The following is a 22,178-nucleotide window of genomic DNA, read 5'->3' as shown; positions in this document are numbered from 1 at the left end:
TGCCTGCCCGCCTGCCTGCCTGCCTTCTCCTTTCTTTTCTTTCTGCAGAGCAGGGAACTGACCCTAGCTCCAGCCTCCACCCAAAGGGCACTGAGATCAAGAGCGCCCAGGGTCACTACCTGCCGGGGCTCACCTGGCTTCTCATAAACTAGAGTCTCTTGAGTTGTTTCTTTTCAAAGCTTTGTTACCACAGTGGAGCACAGTTCTCTGTGATGTGTCCCACAGCCTGCCAATTGTTCTTAGCATTGCTGGTACAGGATGAGGATACCATGAGCTCAATGACTTAAGTCTGTGGCATCTCCCATAGACTTCTAGACTCTGGGATTCTTTGCATTCATTTTGCTGAGAGACTTGGATGCCCAGTGACTCCTTTGGCCCTGTCTGCTCACCCTCGAATGACCTGGACATCCCTGGACCTTAAACTCCATCTGCCCATTAGTTGTCTGAGTTAACAAGGCGCTTGTGTCAATCAGATAGTTTGCCACATAGGGTCTGTGTGTTCAGGCCCTCATTTGCATGCAGTCCACGGTGGGGGTGGAGGGGTGGTCCACACAGGACGGACTGAAGCCCAGCATCTTTGCACAGGAATGGGTGTTAATGATGGTCCAACCTTTTCGAGGGTGGCTGTTCTACCCTGATCCTGCCAGCCATCAGCCATCATTCCTGTCTTCTCCCTAGAGGAAAACTGGGGCTGGAAAGGTGACACTTACTGTCAGTTTCTCAGTTCGTTTTGGTGGTTTTGGGGCGCGCGTGTGTGTGACAGAATCTCACACTGTAGCCCCTTATTGCCCCTCTTCTTGGGGGAGGCCAGTGTCTCAGTGGACACAGGATGATAGCACCCTTGGAAAAGGAATGGGGGGGTGGCACGACTGTGCAGGTGTACATTGTCACCTAGGGCAGTCCTAACAGGAGGCCCAGCAGCAGCCTCAACCTCTGACTGACTGGGCAGCGGCCACAATTCTGGAATGTTAACCTCAGGGCATGTCCAGCCTCAGCAGTCTGACTGTTTGTGAGAACACCCTTCCCCATCTCAACAAGCCTGGGGCTATCGTGAGTGGCCAGCTGGAGACTGAGCCAACCCGGCTGACCCAGTGGTGGCATCTGGAAGGACGCAGCCCTGTAGGTGGAATGGACCGCCCTTTTGCTATTTTGTGTTCCGCCTCGCCCGTTCTTGTAGGCGGCAGCTTAGGATGACCGGTACCGGCCTTGCAACACACTCTCTTTACAAGCAGGTTTCTTTATTTTTGTACCCAGCAGGCATTGTTCCTTGATGATCTCACAGTGGGGAGGGCTGATCAGTGCCTGGAGGGCAGGAAAACTGTCTGTTTCATTCTCTTTCACACCCTGGTGCCCTGCTGTGAACAGGGGGAGGCTCAGCTACACTTGAATGAGCGAAGGCCCTAAGGAATCTAGAAGTGAAGCCTCAGAAAATGGAGACCGAGGTGGGGAGGCAGGTGGCTTACAGAAGTCCTGAGAGAAACGGTTAGGCTTGGGAGGGTCTGGGACCACGGGCTGCGACTGCCTCAGAGAAGCCTGGCATGTTTGTCTGTCTGCCTTTCCATGGATCTCCAGATCTGGGTCCCCAGTCGTCATGACCGCAACGTTGGAGGGTCACAGTCCACTTGGGACTTACTAGCCGTGCAACAGGCCTCGTAGCTTGCATACTTCATCCGTTCCTCATACTTCCTGTAGAAAGTGCAGCTGGCCTGAGCTGGCCATCCACTCCCATGCCTCACAGAAGCTCATGCGGTGGGCTCTCAGTTACTGGGTCTTCTCATGTCGTCTTTGGGCTACAGCCGGAAGAGAGAGTCCACTTGCTGCTATAGCAGGGGTGGGGTAGACTGCATGCTCCTTCCCAGTAGGTTTGGCTGCACTGAAGCAAAGGTGGTGTACTTAATGACTAGGCCCTTGGCAGGCTGGGTGTAGCACCATGTGGCGATTTTCTGAGCTCTTTTAAGATGCTCTTTGACCCTGGCTGTCTGCCTCATACTCAGAAGGAAGGGGAAAGGCCCTTGGTCCTCAGGTAGCAGCTGGCTCAGTGTGCCTGGCTGAGGGACAGTTTTTAATCCCAGTCAGTAAGAGCCGCTGTCACGCGAAGGGTGAACATGCTTCCTGGGGAGTTGCGGTACCTGGATTAGATCGCTTGGCGGTTGGTTCTCCTGAGTGCTGGGCGACCGTTGCCAGCACAGGAGCCAGGAAGGAGGCTGCAAAAGTGAGGCTGGTTGAGCCACCGAGCCCAGGGCACAGCCTTGTGAGCGGTAAGGATAGCTCTTGCCCGAGTCCCCTTAGCATTCAGTACTACATACCCCTATAGTCACCTGTCACATTTGATTACATGGAGGGGGTGGCACCATACCTGATTTCTGGCTCAGACATTATTTGGTCAACCATGGCACATTCTGCTTTTGAGTACAGATCTGGCCTTAGAATCCCCTCTTTTTGAGATTTAAAATTGTTTGTTCTATGTGTATGGGGGTTTTTACCTGCATGCTTATCTGAACCATGAGCATGCCTTGTACCCAGGGAGACCAGAAGAGGATGTTGGATTCCGTGGAAGGGGAGCTACCGACGGTTGTGAGCTGCCCTATGGGAACCAAACCCAGGACTTCCGCAAGAACAGCCAGTACTCTTAACTGCTGAGCCATCACCAGCCACCTCAGCCTAAAAGCCAGATGAAGAATGCCTTGGAAATCCTGGCTCACCTGAGGAGTCTCTGCTTGATCTTTGTTTTGCCTGTCGTTCTCCTTCCACATCTCCTCCTGCTTCACACCCCACGATCCACCTCTGTCCTGTGGGGTCCTTATTTCATCTGAGGCCCCGATACCCATGACTCAGATGTACTTCTCAGCCCCTCCTTTACCACAACATCCTCCCAGGCCCTGAGCTGTCAGAGGGATCTGTGGGTCCCCCTTTTGTGTCCCCCCTCCCTTTTTGAGACATTGTCTAACTATATGGTACTGATCAGTGCAGGACTCTGTAGACCGGGCTGATGTCAGACTCAACAGAGAGATGCTTGCCTCTGCTTGCTGAGTGCTGGGATCCAAGGAGTGGGTCTTGCGTTAGCAGATGGCTAGTGACCTAACTCTGGTTCCAGCTGCCTAATTTAGGACTAAATGAGATAATGCAGTGTCTGGCTGGTTACTGGCTCCTCAGGTAAAGTGTCCTTTTCACTGGAGATAGGCAGTGTGCGTTGAGGTCCTGTGGCCCCTCAAAGGACTAGACCAACCTCCCTTGTGGCCATCTCCTATCAGCCAGTTCTTGGTAGGTGTCTCCCAGGGATAACAGCCCTAAAGCTGATAACATCTGTTGAGATTTCACTTCCTGCCAATATATTACTCATGAAACTGGTTTCTTCACCTCCCCCATCTCTGGTGTCAGCTCTATCCTGAGCTGTCCTCCCCAGTTTCCTGTTAGAGGCTGTGTTCTTGGTGATGGAGCTTTCTTGCCATTTAGGTAGTGTCTTCTCTTGCTACAGACTCCTGTCTCTGTGGAAAGTGGCCGATTTGCAGAGACTACCACAGGGCAGGGAACAGTGAGGACACTGTTAGAGGGTGGACACACATTTCTCTGCAGCCTTCGTCATCCATTCTCCCAGGCACAGACTGAGTCTGGCAGCTGTCACACATCCGCTGCTGTATACCCTCCCGCCACTAAGCCCAGACTAGGTCCCTCCATTCTCAACTGGTGTCTCCACCAGCCCTGGAGAGTCAAAACCACCCCTGTGTCCATGCTGTCTGTGTGTGTGTGTGTGTATCCATGCGTCAGTGCTGTGAGTGTATCTCCCTGTGTCAGTGTACTCTGTGTGCGTGTGTCTGCGTGTGTGTGTGTGTGTGTGTGTGTGTGTGTGTGTGTGTGTCTCCGTTGGTGTATGCTCCTCATCATTTGGAGAAAGGATAGAGATAGCTGTGAGAGGATTTCTGTTTCTGAAGCTTCAAGAATGGAGTCGATAACCTCTCTCTCTCTCTCTGCAAAAGTAGCTGTGGTCTGTCTCCCTCTGTCTCCAGGGCTCCACTTTCTGGTCTATGACCTTGGACCTTCGTTACAGGCAGACTTTTCTAAATCAGTGCAGGGGCGGGGGGCCATCCCTGGCTCCTAAGTATGTTGGGAATGACACCTAGCAAAACCCAAGGGTTCCAGAGTGGCCTTGGGTCCAGCCAGCATGGGCTGGGGGCCTGATTGCCTGCTGAGTATGGAGCTTCGTCGCCTGTGGGTTAGGAGGAACACTTGATTGAGCTGTGGGTGTTCTGAAGTTGGCAGAGGCTCTCACAAACTGTAGATGGGGAACTCCTCGGTGAGTCACACCCTGAACAGTGGTTCACACTGGCGTTCTGGAGGGGAAACCTATCGCTTTAGTCTTGGGTTTGGAGGGCAGGGGCTGGGTGCACCTCTGCATCGAGTTTGGTCTCTGTTTGGTCTCTGTTACGAGCTCTCCTGCCACAGACCCAGGCAGCCTCTATTACCTCCGTAAGTGGTTGGTTCTTGGTTCCTTGTTATGTCACTTCAAGACCACCTCCTTCTTAGAGCCTCTGACTTAACCCCTTCTGTTACTATAAGGAGACATCCAAGGCGGTGTGATTTATGAAGAGGTTTATTTAGCTCACAGTTTGTGGGACTGAAAGCCGGAGACCAGGCCGCTACTTCGGATGCCTAGAGGCAGGGGATGCCACAAAGGCAGCAGTGGGTGCAGAAGAGATCACATAACAGGCAGAAAGCAAGTGAGATTTAGGGGTCCCTTGAGCACGACCTAATTGCCTCCCATTCATTTAGACCTGTCTCTTAAAGTTCCCATCATCTTCTAGCATTGCCACATTGAGGACTAAACTCTCTTTCATGAACCTTTAAGGGTTGCACACCACATCCAAACCGCAGCGGGATCCGTCCTCCCAGCAGCATCCTCTCTCCAGCGGCCAGCTGCCTTTGTTAGGGTGCTAGGCTTGCTGGAGGAACTGCCTCTTTCCGGCCGTGGGCTCAGAGAGCAGGTCCACCCACACATGCTCAGGCTGTTCTCTCTACTCCCCGCAGGTTTTATGATTTTTTTTTCTTTTCTTTTTTTCGGAGCTGGTGACCGAACCCAGGGCCTTGTGCTTGCTAGGCAAGCGCTCTACCACTGAGCTAAATCCCCAACCCAGGTTTTATGATTTTTGTTTTTTGGTCCACAAATCTCCGAACAGGTACACCGTGTTAATTCCCAGAAGGCACCCAGAAAACAGAGATTAAGTAAAACCACATACAATGCATTTCTCTGCCTTCTAGATGCTTGTGATGGGATGGGGGTGTTGCTAACCCCAAAGTATTGGTGGCCCCAGGGTGCTCACATAGCAAGCTCTAAGCTTGTCTTGTATGTGGAATGCTAGCTAGGCTTGTATGCCACCTCGACTCCAGTCTGCTTTTAAGCTCTCTCCGGCCCTGTGTGACATGGGCTTGCCACCTTAGCTGGGGGCTCCTGGTCACTTGTTGCTGCTCTTGCTCTGGACCCCAGGAATGAAGAAACCATGGGTAATGCACCAGGTGTGGAGGGATGCAGTAGCTGGGGTGGTGCCACTTGCTGGGATGTAGAAAAGGCTCTGCTTTGGTCACTGAGTGGTTAGTGGAGTGCTCAGGGTAAAAAGTGTCTGCCGGGAAGTTGGCCTAGAACCTCCCACATGACTAGAGGTCTAGAGAAGTGCCTTGTTCTTAACACAGTACTGCAGTGCTGGGCCACCAATTTGCTGCACCCAGGATGGCATGTGTCGTGCTTGTCTTAGCCCACCCTGCAGGTTGCATTGTCCCCGATGAGGGGGTGGGAGAGCAGGCTCACCATAACAATCTGGTATCCAAGGAGCCTTCTCTTCTTTGCTTTCTCACCAGGGAAAGTCTTGGCCTTTCCTGGAAGCCCAGAGTTCTGCCACCTGGTCGACAACAGTCTGATCCCTTCTGCTTATAAGATTGGGCTGTCTTACTCCTATCTGCCATTCTCCATCAGTGTCCTGTAAGCTAACGATGGGAATGTTGGTTGGTAGAGGATGGGACAGCCCTGAAGTGTAAGACTCAGCTCTCTCATCTCAGCTGCACAAGTCCTTCCTTCCTTTCCCAGGACCCTTGTCGTGGTGCGAAGTGGGCCCTCGTTGCACAGTCTTGAGTGAAGGCTCTGTGGTGTGACACAGAGAGCCCCGAGGGCAGGGTCCAGTGAGAACTGGTTCTAGACCCAAATTTTATTCTACTCTGGGCTTGTTTCCTGGCTCTATAGGAAAATCCACCAGACTGCTCTGATTTGAAGTATGGATTCTTGGAGTTGGGGAGCAGCTCAGCGGTTAAGAACGGGCAGTGCTCTTGCAGAATGGGCCAAGTCCAGGCCTCAACCACCCACATTGAGTGTCTAAAACAACTACATGTGACTCCAGCTCCAGGGGATTCAACAGGCCCAGCTCCCACACACCTGGCTATACATGGGCACACACATACATATGATTAAAATAAGACTTATTTTTTTAAAGATTTATTTATTTATTATTTTATGTATGTGAGTATACTGTCTTCAGACACACCAGAAGATGGCATCAGATCTCATTACAGATGGTTGTGAGCCACCATGTGGTTCCTGGGAATTGAACTCAGGACCTCTGGAAGAGCAGTCAGTGCTCTTAACCACTGTGCCATCTCTCCAGCCCAAAATAAGACTTATAAAGATAGTAAATCCCTCATATTTCCTGATGTTGGTTGGACTCTGTGCATGGTGAGGCCTGCCACGCCTACACTTGTGGTTGTCGATGACACCGTTAGAGAAGTTGGTCCCCAAACCTCCCCCTCTGGCTCCCCGTGACCAGGCATGTGTTCACCTCATGCGGGGGTTCCCTAAGCACTCTGACCCTGCCCTGCTTCCTGGGCATTAGACAGACAGCTGCCAGGAGCATCACACAGCCTTAAGGGGGAGGGGCAGGCATTTCTTGGGATCACTTGAAGTGTCCTCTGGGTCCTCCCCTCGTGAGTTCCTTGAGCTCCTCCTGATGGGTGTGCAGCTGCTGGCTTGTCCAAGCAGGCAGCACTGGGATTCCAGTGTGGGATGGTGTCACGTCCCCATTGTCTGCCCCCAATCCACCCCCCCATCCCCTGCTTTCATTACGAAGGAAGTGCACCCCCTTAGAAGCGGGAGTCCTGTTCTGCTACATGACTAAAACGGGTGCTTGGTTTGCCTTTTCCCCATGGTGCTGGCTTTTCTCGAGGCCCCTCCCCGACAGTTCTCTTTGGTCAGCTCAGAGGTATTTGCCTGCCTGCCTGCCTGCCTGTCTGTCTGTCCGTCCCACCATCCAGGGGGAACAGGCTGGTGCTTGGTTCTGCCCTCAGACGGGCCTTAAAATTACCTTCTCTTAGAACACAGCTTGGCTTCATTAGGGAACCCCGTGCTGCCATGCTTGTTCAGATGGGCTGGTTTCAGGCCCTGGGGACCCTGGATTAATTGAAACGAGGCGGAACAGATGGATTGAGTCTATCAGCAGCTCTCCGTGGCAGCCTCTTCACACTAAAGCACTTCATTACCCGCTGATTGGACCAGGGCTCCTGCCCCAGTCAGCAGGGGCTGTGTTAGGGCTGGAGGCCCCTGTGCAGATGGAAATACAAGCTCCTAGTCCCCCGGGTCATGCCTTGAGCAGGTGTCGTGGATAAGTCAACTGTTTTACGTTTCGTCACTGGGGTTAAATTGGAAAATCGTGGTCGTGGCGGTAATCGTCTGCAAAGGCTCTCTGTGGCTCACGAGTTTGGGGTCAAATCCCTATTGCCCTCTCAGGAGTGGCCATGTGGGAGGCGTGCTGGCCTGGGCTGGAGTGGCAGTCTAGAAGTATCACATCCGAGTGAAGGCATGAGCAGGTGTCCGCCGCAGGAGGTGCTCTGCTTTGGGCCATAGGGACATTGTGCAGTGCCGGACAAGCTCGCTCAGTCCTGCCCCCCCTCACGCCGGTTCCTCTTGTGAAGTCTCTGACTGAGCAGCAGGTCCCACAGACTGTGTGCTGCCGACTCCTGTTCTTGCTACTGCATAGGAATGATGGGAGGAACATGGGACAGGAACCTCTCTGTGTCCGGGTACTTTAGTAAGAACTGTGAAGTGATAGGGCGTGGGAGCCATGCCGGAAGGCAGCTTTTGTTTTGCCCGGTGTTGTTGAAATGCATTCTGGGAACCCTCTCGGCCAAATCCAGGTGAGAGATTTTGAGGTATGGCTTGTGTAAAATGCAAACCAGTGGCGCAAATGTCAGGCCACCAGGGCTCAGATGACCGGTGTTATGCTTCTCCCAACTCAGGGTCTCCATGGGGCTCTGTTCACGCCACACTGGGCAGAGCGGCGCCCTGCAGTTCTAGAGAAGTTTCACAATGGGGCCCTAATGTAGACCAGTGAGACCATTCCTGAGGGCCACCACCACTGTAGTTTGGGAATGGAGGAGTCATCCTTGTTTTGCTCTGAAGGTGATCACATTTGGGACTCTACAGTTTATAAAGGCCCAGCCTGTTCAAGCCAGTATCCCAGGTTCCCTTCGCAATGCATCTCTTTACACTTACATTCAGAACCTCATTTAGACATTCTCAAAGTTGTATGGAAAACTATACAACTTTATAAGCTATTTCTTTTTCCCCTTCCGCTTTGAAATCGCTCTTTGGCTAACAGCTACAAGCTGTGAACCTTCAGGAAATGGTGAGAGATCGTGCCTCGTTTGAAGGCACAGAATAGCTCGGTAGAGGAAAGCAGTCGGGCTTTCAGGGTCTGCTTCCTCATCAGTATGGGAGAGAGAAGACACCTGCAGAAAGGAGGCTCTGTAAGACGCCTGCATGCAGGCCTTCAGGAATATTGTCTGACTAAATCTTCCCAATTGTCACTGTTAGGGGCCTTTTGATGCCTGAGTGAGGAGCTGATTGACAAGTAAAATGTACCGTGTGTAAGTGTCATGGTGGATGAAGAATTAGAAATTGAGACGGAGAGACAGAGGGAAGCAGGCATGTGGCCGTGGGCGTCCTGTCTCGGCTGAGGTTTGGGGCTGAGGGCTCTGCCAGGTGATGCAGGGTTGTGCGGAAAGGCATCTCCATGGAAAGGGCAGATTGTGCATCCTGGTACATGCTCATGTAACCTGGGACAGCTAGACTTTTCTCAGCCTAGTCCTTTACCTGTCACACTCCCAGGCATCCTTCCAGTCTGGGCTATGAGCCCCCTGCCACTGGGAAACCCTTGACAGCACTTGTGCTATGGCTGCCTGCCTGCCTGCTGTTCTCAGCCCCAGCAAGGTCTGCAGTGTGTGCTCTGTGTATCTGAACCCAGAGGGGACCTGAAGGGCGTTCAAGAAGTTCACACAAAGCTGGTGTCACTCATGTCCCTGCCTTCTAGTCTTGACGCTGACTGAGAGCGTGGGCAGGTCAACGGGAACATTCTTTGTGGTTTTGTTTTGCCTCTGCGGAAAGCTCCTGTGTTTGCCGCATGGGCCATCCCCATCTCCTTGGCAACCGAGAGCATCACTTTCCTCCCGCTGCCTGTGCAGAGTGTTTCATTTTGGGGGAGCTTCCTTCTCACTCAATTCAGAATTAACAGCTGTTATGCCGACTGTTAGGGAGAGTGAGTCCTGAACCCACGCCCTTCACTTCAGTAGCTCTTAGTTTTCTTTCCAGACAAATCGCCAACCTATGCTATTGAGCTTCAGTGTGCTGGAGAAATGGCTCAGCCATTAAGAGCACGGAGGAGACCCCATGTTCTTTGTGAATACTCCTTCATAGTGCCTCATAGCCATCTCTAACTTCAGCTCTAGGGGACCTGACACCCTCTTTTGGACACCACAGGTACCGGGGTGCATGGGACACACACACACACACACACACACACACACACTCATACAACATGCAGGCACAACACCCATACACACTGAAAAATTCAAGTTTCACTCAGGGTGACAGAGGGCTGTTCTTGCCATTTTTTTATGAAATTTGTTTGGCTGATTTTGGTGACAGGGCCTCACTATGTAGTCTCGGTTGGCCTGGGGCTCGCTCTGTAGATTTACAGGTTACCCTGAGAACTGTGAAGAGAGCAATGGTTCATGTACCTACCTCCTGTTGAGAAGAGTGCCTGGAAGTTCAGGAAAACCTGTCCTGGTCTCTGTGGACATTCTGTATTTCGGTCTCTCTTAAGGTCTCCCCTCCCCCACCCATTAAACATAAATCTAACAGTGTCCGTTCATTCGATGTCCATTCAGCTTGCTCTGTGGTTCTGACCTTGAAACTCTTTGAGGCAAGATCTTACTTGTGTAGCCTAGGTTGGCCTTAGACTAAGGACAGTCTTCTTGCCTCAGCTTCCTAAGTATTGGGATGCTGGACCTAAGATCCGTGCCTGGTATGTAGTATAGTAACTGCTGAAAACCACAGACTTTCTTGTTCCTGCTGCTAGCCAGGGTCAGAATCCAGGGAGGGTGTCGTACATAGTGCAGACACAGATGCTGTCCTGAAGCCGTCAAAGCCGGGATGACAGGTGCCCCTTGAGATTGTTTTTGTTGTTTCCCTTGGTCTTAAGCATTTGATGAGAGCCTATGTTTTGGATTTGAGGCCCAGATTTGGGATGGCAGAAAGAATACCTTTTTATTTTTACAATATGAAGCACTTTCCGTCTGGTTCCTCCCAGTGGCTCAGGCTGCCTCTGCAGGATGCAAGCCATATCCACCACTGACCCAGATTTGGGGGATTGTGTGAAGCAGTTGACGGCCAGTAGGTCATACCAGAATTGGATTTAGTCCACTTTCATTTATGAAAAGGGAATTTTGGGGTTTCCACAGCATATTACGTGAGGCAGTAACAACAGATCTCAAGTGTGGCGGGGTGGCCAGGGGAGGGTGGAAAATCTCACCCACCACACTGGGTAGCGAAGGGGTTCTCTCTGGAAGGACAATTTGTCAAGCCTAAGGCAGTGTCTAGGCTTGTCCCTCATCCCCATATCAGGCTGCAGCTGTGGTATTTTGGGGTGGTTTGGTCTGGGGGGGACTGTGGAGAACACAGCACTGGGCTGCCCTCCAGTATCAGCCAGCCTGGGTGGGACCAGGTGTCCGAAGCAGACTGTGGCAGCCACTTGACAGTGCCTTTCTGTTCTGAGTGCCAGGCAGGGAGCCTCTCGTCAGCACCCTGCTCACGTCCCCACTAGGCTGAGTGCCTGGCCTGGAGGGAGGCTCCATTGCCGTGCAAGCCTCGGCACATTTGCTGGACTTTTGTTGGGGGAGGTCAGAGGTGCAGGGGAACCCAGGGGCCACCAAGCGCCTTGTCACCTCTGTGTGTATCTTGCAGCCATCCATGGCTGTCAGAGACATGGCTGCTACACCAGGGGATATAAGTTACTATTGTAGTTCATTTGACTCAAAGGAGCAGGTATTCGCTTTAAGTGCATTTGGAGCAACGAGGGAACTGAAATTGACTTGTTCGGTCGTAATTTTTACGTGGGTGTACAATTCAGGTTTTTTCCAAATTGCGTATCAATTGCGGAGTGATCTGAGTACACTCTAGATTTCAAAGATGCTTGGAAAAGAATGCACGATAACTTGATGATAATTTTTTGTCTTGAGGGTTTTTTTTTTAATGATTATATTTAGACCCTGGGTTAAATGTATTTATGGAAAGACTTTCACTTTTATTTACCTTTTTAGTTACATGTTGCCGGCAGTTCTGAAGTTTGAGCCTGCTCTTGCAGGAAAGAGATGGAGGTCCTTTAGGGGATCTGGTTAATGGCCCTTGAGCATGCTCCCCATGGACTTGGTTTTTAGGAGACACCTGGTGTTTTAAGAGGAACCGCTTTTTTTAAAAGCCTGTTTATAAGATACTGTTTTTTCATTATTGGTTCTTTGAGACAGCGTCTTGCTGGTGTAGCCCAGGCTGATCTGAAACGCATGGCAGTCCCCATACCTCACCCTTGTGAGCGCTGACATGGACGTGCCCTACCATGCCGTAAAGCAAGCGTTTTCATTGCATAAATAACGCTTTTCTTTACGGAAATTAGGAAGTAGTGATTAGCCGAGGCGACGCCCCAGTTTTGAAAGACCGTTTTCCTGGCAGCACTTTGCAGTGATATTTTAAGTGTGAAGCTCCTCAGAGACTTTACAGGTTACCCTGAGAACGGTGAAGAGAGCATCGCTTCCTATACCTACCTCGGTTGGAGGAGAGTGCTTGAGAGGTCAGAGGTGGCAGGAAAGCCACCAGCACTCGGAGGGGATGCAGATGGTGTCTAGGATGGTCTTGTTCTCCCAGGGTAGCCTCATGCTGGGACCCACCCAGGCAGGGTGCTACCTAACAGGATGGGCATGCTGGCTTGAGAATTTCCAGATGCCCTGTTTGCACATGTGTGGGAGACCTTTGTGTGTTGCCACCTGAGAGTCTCGTTTGAGATGACAGCGTGGTTGGCAAGGTGACATGTGAGCCCAGGTACTAGACAGTCCCCACTGTCAGGTGTCTCACCTCATGGATCGGAGATGGTTTTGAGGGGCTCAGCCGTGAGACTAGCCCACTGGGTAGTCTTATCTCTCAGATGCCAGTGGGAAACCTGCTGGGCACAGCCAAAGTCTCCTCCCCACGGTGCAGCAGAGAAATCCCACTCCAGCCGCATCTCAGAGGAAACCTTTTCAGAGGAGGCACGACGAGGCTTCACCACTGTGCCGCCCACTCCTTCCCTTGTCTTCCATGGGAAAACTGGGATTTTCTGTGTGTGTGTTTCTGCGTGAATGAGTGTGTCCATTTGTCCATTCGCCCATCCATTTGTCCATCCGTCCATGCACATGGAGCCAGAGGTGATGCTGGGTGTCTTTGACTACTCTCCACCATTTTTTTTAAGTCAGAGTCCGTTGCTGACTGGTCAGTGATCTCTGGAGATCACTTGTTGTTGCCCCTGCCCCTGTGGCCACTGACACACACACACACACACACACACACACACACACACACACATACACACACACACACACACACATACACACACACACGGTGCCGTCCTCTCTGCCACACCTCACCTCTTCACATGGGTGTTGGGGACCCAGACCACACACACACACACACACACACACACACACACACACACACACACACGGTGCCGTCCTCTCTGCCACACCTCACCTCTTCACATGGGTGTTGGGGACCCAGACCCAGGCTCACATGCTTGTACAATAGGCACTTTACCCGCCGAGACACCTCCCCAGCTGATTGTGAAAAGCAGTTTTAAGGTGGGAGGAAGACAAGCCCTGCCCAGCCAAGGGGCCAGAACAGAACTGAAAGTTCCACAGATACTAACTAGGCTGTGACTGAAGACTCCTATGAGGGTCAGGAGGCAGCTGTTCCCCCAGGCCACCTGACTGAGCCAGACATTTTCTTCTCCTAGCAAGTCACTCTTTGTGAAAAAAAAAAATACATAAAATCTCCTCTTTCAAAACATGCCCAAAAGCCTCATCTTAAGCTCAGATCCTCAGTCCTCAGCGTGCTAATGCTCCATGGTATCTCCATTCTTTATTCCCTGTTTTGTTTTAACCACACCAGCAAAATGAACAAAAAAGCGTTCAGAGTAGCTTTTAAACAAGTTTAATCCTGCCGTGCCATTTATCTCCTCTACACGCTTCTACGTGTGCAGCCATCATTCTTATCTGACGGACGAGCGGGGCAGTATGATTACACTCCGTGTTGAATGGCTCATTCTATCACTCAGAACGTTGCCATGTAGTGGCTGCACGCTTCTCCAGTGACGGTGACTTTATTAGCTGTTGTTTACCCGGTGGTTCTTTACTCTTGTCTCCTGTTCTTAACAGTGTCTTTCTCTTTGTCTCTGTAGGAAGTTCTCCAGCAGCTGATCGTAATGAACTTGCCCAATGTTTTGATGATTGGCAAAGACCCACTGTCTGGTGAGTGCGAGGGCCCCACCCCCGCCTGCTGTAGCGCCTGGGCAGTGCCATCAGTTTGGACAGCTGTTAGCCACAGCTCTGGCTACCGGCTTGGGGGCCAGGGCCAGGGCCGGCGCAGGGAAACACGTGGTGGTTTTGGATTTTGAGAATGGTTTGTCGTCCTGAGGCTATAAGCCAAGCATGCATTGCCCTCTCTGTCCTCAAATGTGCGTGTGGAGACAGAGAGGGCCTGTGCTTTGTCCCTTCAGAGAGGGCGGGTCTGACTTCGGGCTCTGCAGACACTACTTCTTCAGTAAACATGGTATGAGACTCCATTGTGATGCGTGTGCCTAGACTGGGAAGTAAGCACGTTTTGAGGAGCCAGCGTCTCTCCTCGGGGATCCTGTAATGGTTATGTGTGTTCTGTGAGTGGTCCCTTATGAGGTCTCACGTCCCTCACGGGACTTAGAGCACCTGGCCGGCAAGAGTTGTTAGACACTACATAAGTCTGTAAAGTGGCAGATCCTCCTGCCACTTTCTGGGTGTCGGGTAATTCCCAGGTGACCCAGGCGGTGTGTGGGCCACCCTTACACACCCTTACACACCCTTACACTGCGCACACAGTAAGCACTCCACTTCTAGGGGGAGCTCCTTGTCTCGGCTCCACGTAGTTCATGCTTCTGTTGGAACCTCCGAGTGGGTGAGGTGCTAAGACAAACAAGGGAACCCCACCTGTAGGGTGGGCTGGGACCGAGGGTCCTGAGACTTAGCAGTTTGTTTGTTTTTTTTTAAAGATTTATTCATTTATTATATATAAGTACACTGTAGCTGTCTTCAGACACACCAGAAGAGGGCATCGGATCCCATTACAGATGGTTGTGAGCCACCCAGTGGTTGCTGGGAATTGAACTCAGGACCTCTGGAAGAGCAGTCAGTGGACTTAGCAGTTTTCATAGAAGGAGCCTAACTCTGTGAGCTGCTCCTTGGCCTTGACAGCCTGGGGTTTCCTGATTGGGACTGTACCTAAGTAGTCTTAGAACTGGAGGGGAAAGTACACCCAGTGAGCAGCCTAGGGTGTGACTTTTAAAAGGGCCTTTCGCTCCACGGCGTGACCTTGGGAGTGTCAGCAGTAGCTTCCTGGTGCAGTAGAAGTAGGCAGGACAGTCTTTCTGGGCTCTAGTGCTAACGTGTCCACCTTTCTTTGTGGGCATCCTTGTCACTGTCTTGTGAGCATCTGTCACCAGCATAACGTGGTAGCCCTTCTGTGTCCATCAGGTTGCTTGGTGGTCCCTGCCTTTGAGGACCCTCCCCATTCCATCTCATTGCATCAGCAACACGAAGGAGCCTTTGGTCCCCCAAACTCCAGCTCTGGCTTCATCTAGCCACCTCTGAACCTTAGGGAAGGTTGGGACCTTAGAGACTTGTATGGTGACCCTGGGGAAGTGGGTTCCCTCTCTGAGAACTGTGTTGTCTTTCAGGTTCATTCGGGGCTGGTGTTAGCCAGGAGACAGGTGATGGCTTGTAAGGTAGCTGGTGCCAGCAAGGGCTGCCGTTCTGTCTGCTTTGAGGGCGGAGGAGGGACTGAAGAACAGAATGCTTGCTCCTGTGCCAGCCTTTGAACACATTTTAAAGTGTGGAAATGACGGTGTGCTTCTGGGTGTGCCAGGGTCATTCCCATTTATAGGTGTGGAATTTAGTTATGCACACACCCTTGTCACTAGGCTGATAAGCAGAGCAGCTGATTGGCTGCCTGCTCTCTGGGGCCTGAGTCTGCCTGTGTCACACACCCTGTCCCAGCGGTTGTCAGCATTCAAGCTTTTCACAGAGTTGGTTAGATCATGGTGCTGAGAAAAATGTCAGTGGCAAACGGATCGACACGTTCTCCCTGCCCTGCTTAGCCACTCCCCCCATCTTTTTGTTGCCCCCCAAATCTGGATGCCCTTTTTTCCCTCTCTCCTGTCCCTCCAGGCCCCTCAGTCCTACCAGAGACAGATTGTCCACGTCAGGGGAAACAGTCCTATATGGCACCCAACCAAAATACCCTCCGGCAGTAGATTCTTCTTACACCTATTTACTGATTTGCTTGTGTGTTGGTAGAGTCGCAGGCACGCGTGCCAATAACATGCATGTGGATACCAGAGGACAACTTTTGGGAGTTGATTTTCTCCTTCCACCGTCCAGATTCCAGGGATCAGGCTTGGGTCACCGCGCTTGGTGACATGCGTCTTACCTGAGTCATCTTGTTAGCCTAACCCACCTTTATGGGCATACTGTCGGACCCCTTCCATTTTGAGTGTGAGTGAGTATCAGATGTTAAAGCAAGGAACGACACCCACAGCTCGGCTGTCTAGGCAGGGCTGACTGACATGCTACACAGTGGCCTCAGCAGGCTGCCTTTGAGGGTGTCGGTGGGCTCCCCATGATGCACGGATGGGCAGGCTTGACAGGGGCTCTTGAGGGGTTCTGAGAGTCAGGGAGGATGGCGGGAGACATCCGCCAACAAGAAAATGCAAACACGGATCCCAGAGGCAGAGAGACGTATTTATGGAATCGAATTTTCAGTTTTAAATTTTAAAAATAGATGGGTGAAGCATTCTGTGGTTCCTTTTAAACAAAGAACAGAGTTAGCATTTGAAAGGAACTGTGGCTGCCCCGAGTTGCCGGCCCAGAGCAGAGAGAGTTCCTTTTTACACTCCATTCTGTCTCCTGCGTCTAATGAGGGACACACCTGGGCCCTTTTTGGCAGATGCTCACACCACACTGCTAATCATAGCATTCTGATGTTTGACATTAGGTCTGTGCTGTTGGCACATGTACCACAATGGAACAAGGTCTGATCCCAAAACAGCACTAACATTCCCTGGACACACCCTCCTGGCGCCACCGACTGCTCTTTTCTTGCTTGCCACACTCCTCTCAGGCACCCACGGGGCAGCCTGTCCTCACTTCTTGAACCTCCTCAGTGTAGCCCTCCTGGCCTTCTTGTCCCATTTATCCTGTCCTGTTTTCCCTTCTCTCCTAGCTCCTTAGAGCAAACAGTCTACCTTATACCTTCAGAGCGTGGCATGGAGTATTGTGTTCAGTGAACACAGCCACAGCCTGTGTGCGGGAGGCCTGTTCCCATGCCTCCATATGCTTCCTACAGCTGTTTGACCGTGGACTTGTATACATAAAAAAGGTCATCCGGGTGAGGTTTAATCCCTGCTCGGTGACAGCTGTGTCTTCCTTAGGCCAGAGGTGGCCCACAGAGAGAGCCACACCGTCCTACCAGCTGTATATCCGTCAAGCCCATTTGTTTGGTTTACTGCTGAGACTGCTCTGCTGGGGCCTCGGGAAGACCAAGGGCTCGCATCAGCTCTGTCTGTAAAGTGAGGTAGAGCGGTGTGGACGCACTTGTGGTTTTTCCCAGCAGCCAGGCCTGTCACTGTGCCACACACAAAGACTACGTTTTTCTGACAAGAAGCCAGACTGTTAGCAAATTAATTTCTGTGGTACATCATAGAACATTCTGGAAGAGAGCTTGGCTTTTCCTTCCAAGGCCTGTGTCCAAGCGCAGTAGTTATTTACAGACTCTTAAGTTGCTGACCTCATCTGCATCAGCTGAAATGGAAGGGAGGGAGCCGTAGAGGTATAGAGGCGTGGAGGTCAGTAAACACGTTTAAATCCTTACGTTATTTATACACATATTAGGGTTTGGGTATTTGACCATAGGTCCTGAGCAGGACTGCCCACCACCATTGCTCTGCTCATTCCAAATTCCACTTCAGATTGCTGGGGTCTGTAGCAGTGCTGCACCCCACGTGTGTTCTCTGCAGGAACCTGTGTATGGACCAGCTGTCAGTGGGGCTCCATTGGTCCCGAGTGTTCCTTGTATGGCACTTGAACATAGGTCTCCAGGAGCGGGTGCAGCGCCTGGAGGCCTCAGAGTAGTCAGTGCACAGCCGTCCTCCTTGGCCACATGCAGGACCCTAGCATGTCTGCTGTTCTGGTTGAGGGAGTCACAGGCCTGGTTTCTGACCCCTCCCAAGGAGACCCAAATACCTTTGCATCTTTTCTCTTTTTCTTTTTTCTTTTTCTTTCTTTTTTTTTTTTAGCGTCTTTTTTTTTTCATCCTAGCAGGCTGCCCCCTGGCTGCAGCCTTGCAGAAGGAGCTCAACCCAAACCTGTTTCCCGGCATTTGCTGTTCACATGGTCACTGTATGGATCCAGTGAGCCTGGAGCCACAGAGAAGTCTCCAGTGATAGAGGAGAATCCATAATGGTGGGCATCCCAGCTCTTCTCTGTGCAGAGGGGATCATTACTCTTATCTAGCAAGTGGAGAGTGGTGGGATTTAGGTAGGGATTTGATGAGCTCTTAGCAGGGAGGACAACTCGTGCTTGCTTTCTGTGGTAGAACTAGTACTCAAGGTGATCACCTCGTACAGGGGAATGGTCTCATTTAGACCATGCGGTTGGGACGGGATGCTGCCACCCATAACTCAGTTGCTTTGGGATCTCGAAGCATATGCTGGAAAAACTGCCCACATTAGGGCCACAGAGTAGAGGAATAAATGACCGGGGTCATGGTATGCCTCAGTGAACAAAATTTAGACCTTCCATTAGGTCCCTCCTGTTAATTATTCTATTTTGGGGCCAGCCTTCCTTCTCCTCCCCTTCCTCCTCCCCCTCCTCCTCTCCCTCTCCTCATCTTCTTCTTCCTCTCCCTCCTATTCCTCCTTTTTAAAGATTTATTTATTTTATGTCTATGAGTACACTGTAGCTGTCTTCAGACACCAGAAGAGGGCATCAGATCCCATTACAGATGGTTGTGAGCCACCATGTGGTTGCTGGGAATTGAACTCAGGACCTCTGGAAGAGCAGCCAGTGATCTTAACCACTGAGCCATCTCTCCAGCCTGGGACCAGCCCTTCAACACGTGGGCCTTTGGGGACATTCTCCATCCAGACTGTAGAGGTGAAGAGGGGTGTCAGAGATGGGAAGAGCTTGTGGTTGGAGATGTGTAGGATCCAGCCTTACTGGGAGGAGTGCTCCAAGGCAGCCATGCCTCCTAACCCCCTAAGGGAGCAGCTCTGAGGTTCTGGATCCGTGAAGCCTCCCTTACACAGCCCAGACCAAAGACCCCTGCACAGCTAACTGGGGTGCCAAGGTGGATGTGCTCCTACAGGCTACCTCCTGCAACCCTGCAGGGGCCCACCCAGGCTCTGCCTGTCGCCATCGATTGTCGATACCTAGGTTGCTCTCCTCAGAACTGAAAGGGCCTTTCCTCCCTGGCTACATTCTGTGGTCCAACAGTGGGATGGATGGGGTGGATAGGGTGGGGAGGCTGCTGAGAGTCTCCATGAGGCTGCTGAGCTGTTCTTGTGCCCTTTCTCCAGCCTGCTATGTCTTTATCTCATTTATCCAGGCCAGTGTTGTTCTAATCCTGTTTTTTATTTACTACATTTACTCTGTGTGTGTGTGTGTGTGTGTGTGTGTGTGTGTGTGTGTGTGTGTGTGTGTACACATGTGTACGTGTGTATCACAGTATACGTAAGATCCAATAATGGCTCTTAGGAGCCGGTTCTCTTTCCCATTACGTGGGGAGATCAACCTGAAGTCATTAGGTTTGTTGACAGTCACTGTTACCAACAAGCATCTCGCTGACTCTGAATTGGAAAAACCTTTAACTCTTTGAATGAGGAGAGAGAAAATGTAAGGCTGATGTTTAATATTGGTTGACTTGATTCGATTGGGACCCAGGTGTGTTTCCGAGGACATTTTCAGATCGAGTCTAGGACAGAACAAAACGAGGAAAAGGAAGAAGCCAGCAAGTGCTACCGTTTCTCTCCTTCGGCTTCCTGACTGCAGATGCAGCGAGAGCAGCCGCCTCACTCACTCTGTTACCACACCTTTCCTACCATGACAGGGTGTATTCCTTCAAACCACGAGCCTGCATGCACCTTTTATCAAGTTGATCTCACCGGGTACTTCGTCACAGCACTGAGAAAAATAGCTAATGCCGTCCGTGTGTGAAATCCCCACTCTTACCAGAATTTTGATCATTCTGGTATCTCCTGTTTGATCCTTGAGAACAGCACCTCAGAAAAGCACCTTGATGTTCTGAGGGACATGTTGATAGCTTGCTCCTGGCTTCCCTGCTGCTTGCTAGTTCAGAAATGTGTCCCTTTTGCCAGGCTGCAGTGCCGGCTTGGCGAAATCTATGCCATGCCTCCTAGGAACAGATGGAGCTTGGTTCTCGGCATGCTCTGGGCCAGTGCAGTAGTCTAAGGCCGGCCCTCTGGCCAGCAGGGCCTGCTTGGAAACGAGGCTTTGTTTAGTAAACTTCCTGGAGTTCAGAGAGAGCCTCAGCCACCGGCACCATGGACGCTAGCAGTTCTGCTCTCTGTGGCTGTAGCCGGCCGAGTCGGAGGAAGAGAATGAAGGAGGAGATGCTGTTTGTCAAAGGTCTTTGTCTTTCCCACTGATGTCTGGGCTTGGAGTTCTCCATCTGGTGCTGGGAGGTCCCTTGACTCTGATGTGTTCCTGTCGCTTAGCCCTCATCTCTCCTGGGCAAACTGTGTTCCTCTCTCTTACTTGCTTGGTGAATTTCCTGTCAAGTTTGCAGCCTGCGCTGGTAGAGACAGGCTAGGGTGGTAAGGGTGTCCTGAGGGCTTGTAGTTTCAGATTGGGGACAGCTGTCTTCTGTCCTTTGTGGTGGTGCCAGGTCACTCAGAGGCATAGGACAGACTTGATATGGAAGCCGGACAGGTGCACTTGGGGTAATCCTGTACCATTTCATACAGATGTGTGGTAGTGTGCCTACCGAAGTGTATAGTTGATAATGTTTGATGATGGACTAAATAAAATAGGAGATTGAGTGGTCATTTCTGTGCCTGGTGGGTGTTGTGTGTGATCACATCCTTAGGGTGAAGGAGCTGACAGATACCCCAGCCCAGAATGTAAAACTGCTTCCTACCTCTCGAGTGGGGCACGGGTGGCGGAGGGTGTCCCGTGCTCCCACGCACGAACAGTTTTGTGCATGATTCTGTGGTAGTGCCAAGGAAGGCTATTCTATCTAGATAGTATAGATAATAAGAGGTCGCTGCCTTTGGGTTAGACAGAGCTTCCAGGAAGGCCCCAGAGCTAGGCCTCTTGGGTGAGCCTCTGGATGTACATGGAGGACTATTGATACCATGTTCAAACTGCCTTTTTCACAAAGGGGACAGCCCTGTAATCATGCTTATGAAATGGCCAGTTTTTCAATATAAAGCCAGGGAAAGCCGTGTTAGTGGGCCACCCTAACATGCAAATGCAGAGGAGAGCGGAAGGTAGAATTACTGAGAAAGACATCAATCTGTGGAAAGGAAAATTGCTGCTATCTTAGCAATCTCCTACAACAGTTAGCAACCATGGAGGAGCACATGCTGGGGCACCAGAGATGGAGAAGGTGGAAGGAGCTGTGGGCTCAGGAGCAGATCTTTGCTCTCTGACTCAGCCGCCGCCGCCGCCTCCTCCTCCTCCTCCTCCTCCTCCTCCTCCTCCTCCTCCTCCTCCTCCTCCTCCTCTTCCTCCTCCTCCTCCTCTTCCTCTTTCTCTTCCTCCTCCTCTCCCTCCTCCTCCTCCATAAGATGGAGATGGTGCTGTTCTTTCAGGACTGTTTGGGGGTTAAACACAAATGGTAGCCGTAGCACTTGATTCTGAAGAACAGTGGTAGTGCCCATCGGTATGGAGGCAGCATATCTCTGCAGGCTCAAGCCAGTTCTTCTTTTTTTTTTTTTTTTTTTTTTTAGATTTTATTTATTCATTTTATATATATGATGAGTACACTGTCACTGTCTTCAGACACACCAGAAGAGGGCATCAGACCCCATTACAGATGGTTGTGAGCCACCCTGTGGTTGGTGGGATTTGAACTCAGGACCTCTGGAAGAGCAGTCAGTGCTCTTAACCACTGAGCCATCTCTCCAGCCCCTCAGGCCAGTTCCTAAGTGTGTACTGTGTGAGTGTAAAGCTGACACACCACCCCTCACCCCTCCACCCACTCCTGCAAGCTTGGGATTTACAGGTCCTCAGCCTGCTGAGTTAGAAAGACAGGGTTGAGCTGCCCTGCTGTTGGCCCTGTCTCCACATCCTCACTGCTTCCTTCCTGCCTTCCTCTAGGCTGAGTGGACAGCTAGGGCAGGAAGGGCTCCTTCCCTGAGGAAAGGACGCTTGCTTGCCTTCCCTGCTCCTCAGACATCCATTCCAGGTGTTGGGGTTCATTCAGGTTCTGAATCTCAGCACGAGAGGTCAGCTCTAAGCACGCCAATGGATGCAGCTCGAGGGAACCATGGAGGAAGGCTGGAAGACACCCAAGGAAT

The 22,178-nt window shown here is 51.4% G+C and overlaps 1 protein-coding gene across 3 annotated transcripts in view; it reads left to right on the top strand.

Moving 5' to 3' along the window:
* Ccdc88c (coiled-coil domain containing 88C) overlaps nt 1-22,178 on the top strand; it is a 119,826-nt gene that overhangs the window by 32,487 nt on the left and 65,161 nt on the right. For 2 of the 3 annotated variants that reach the window (XR_005506202.2, XM_343096.9), the window contains exon 4: nt 13,791-13,860. Coding sequence is in view for 2 of the 3 variants with exons in the window: in XM_343096.9 (XP_343097.4) it covers nt 13,791-13,860 (70 nt within the window). In the remaining variant the exon portion in view is untranslated. Of the gene's footprint in view, nt 1-13,790; nt 13,861-20,060; nt 20,284-22,178 lie in introns of those variants that run through there. The other variant, XM_039113347.2, reaches the window with a different exon arrangement.

Source organism: Rattus norvegicus, chromosome 6, assembly GCF_036323735.1.
Source record: "Rattus norvegicus strain BN/NHsdMcwi chromosome 6, GRCr8, whole genome shotgun sequence".
Lineage (NCBI taxonomy): Eukaryota > Metazoa > Chordata > Mammalia > Rodentia > Muridae > Rattus > Rattus norvegicus.
Note: the sequence above shows the minus strand (reverse complement) of the source record. Positions and strands in the feature narration are given on the sequence as shown.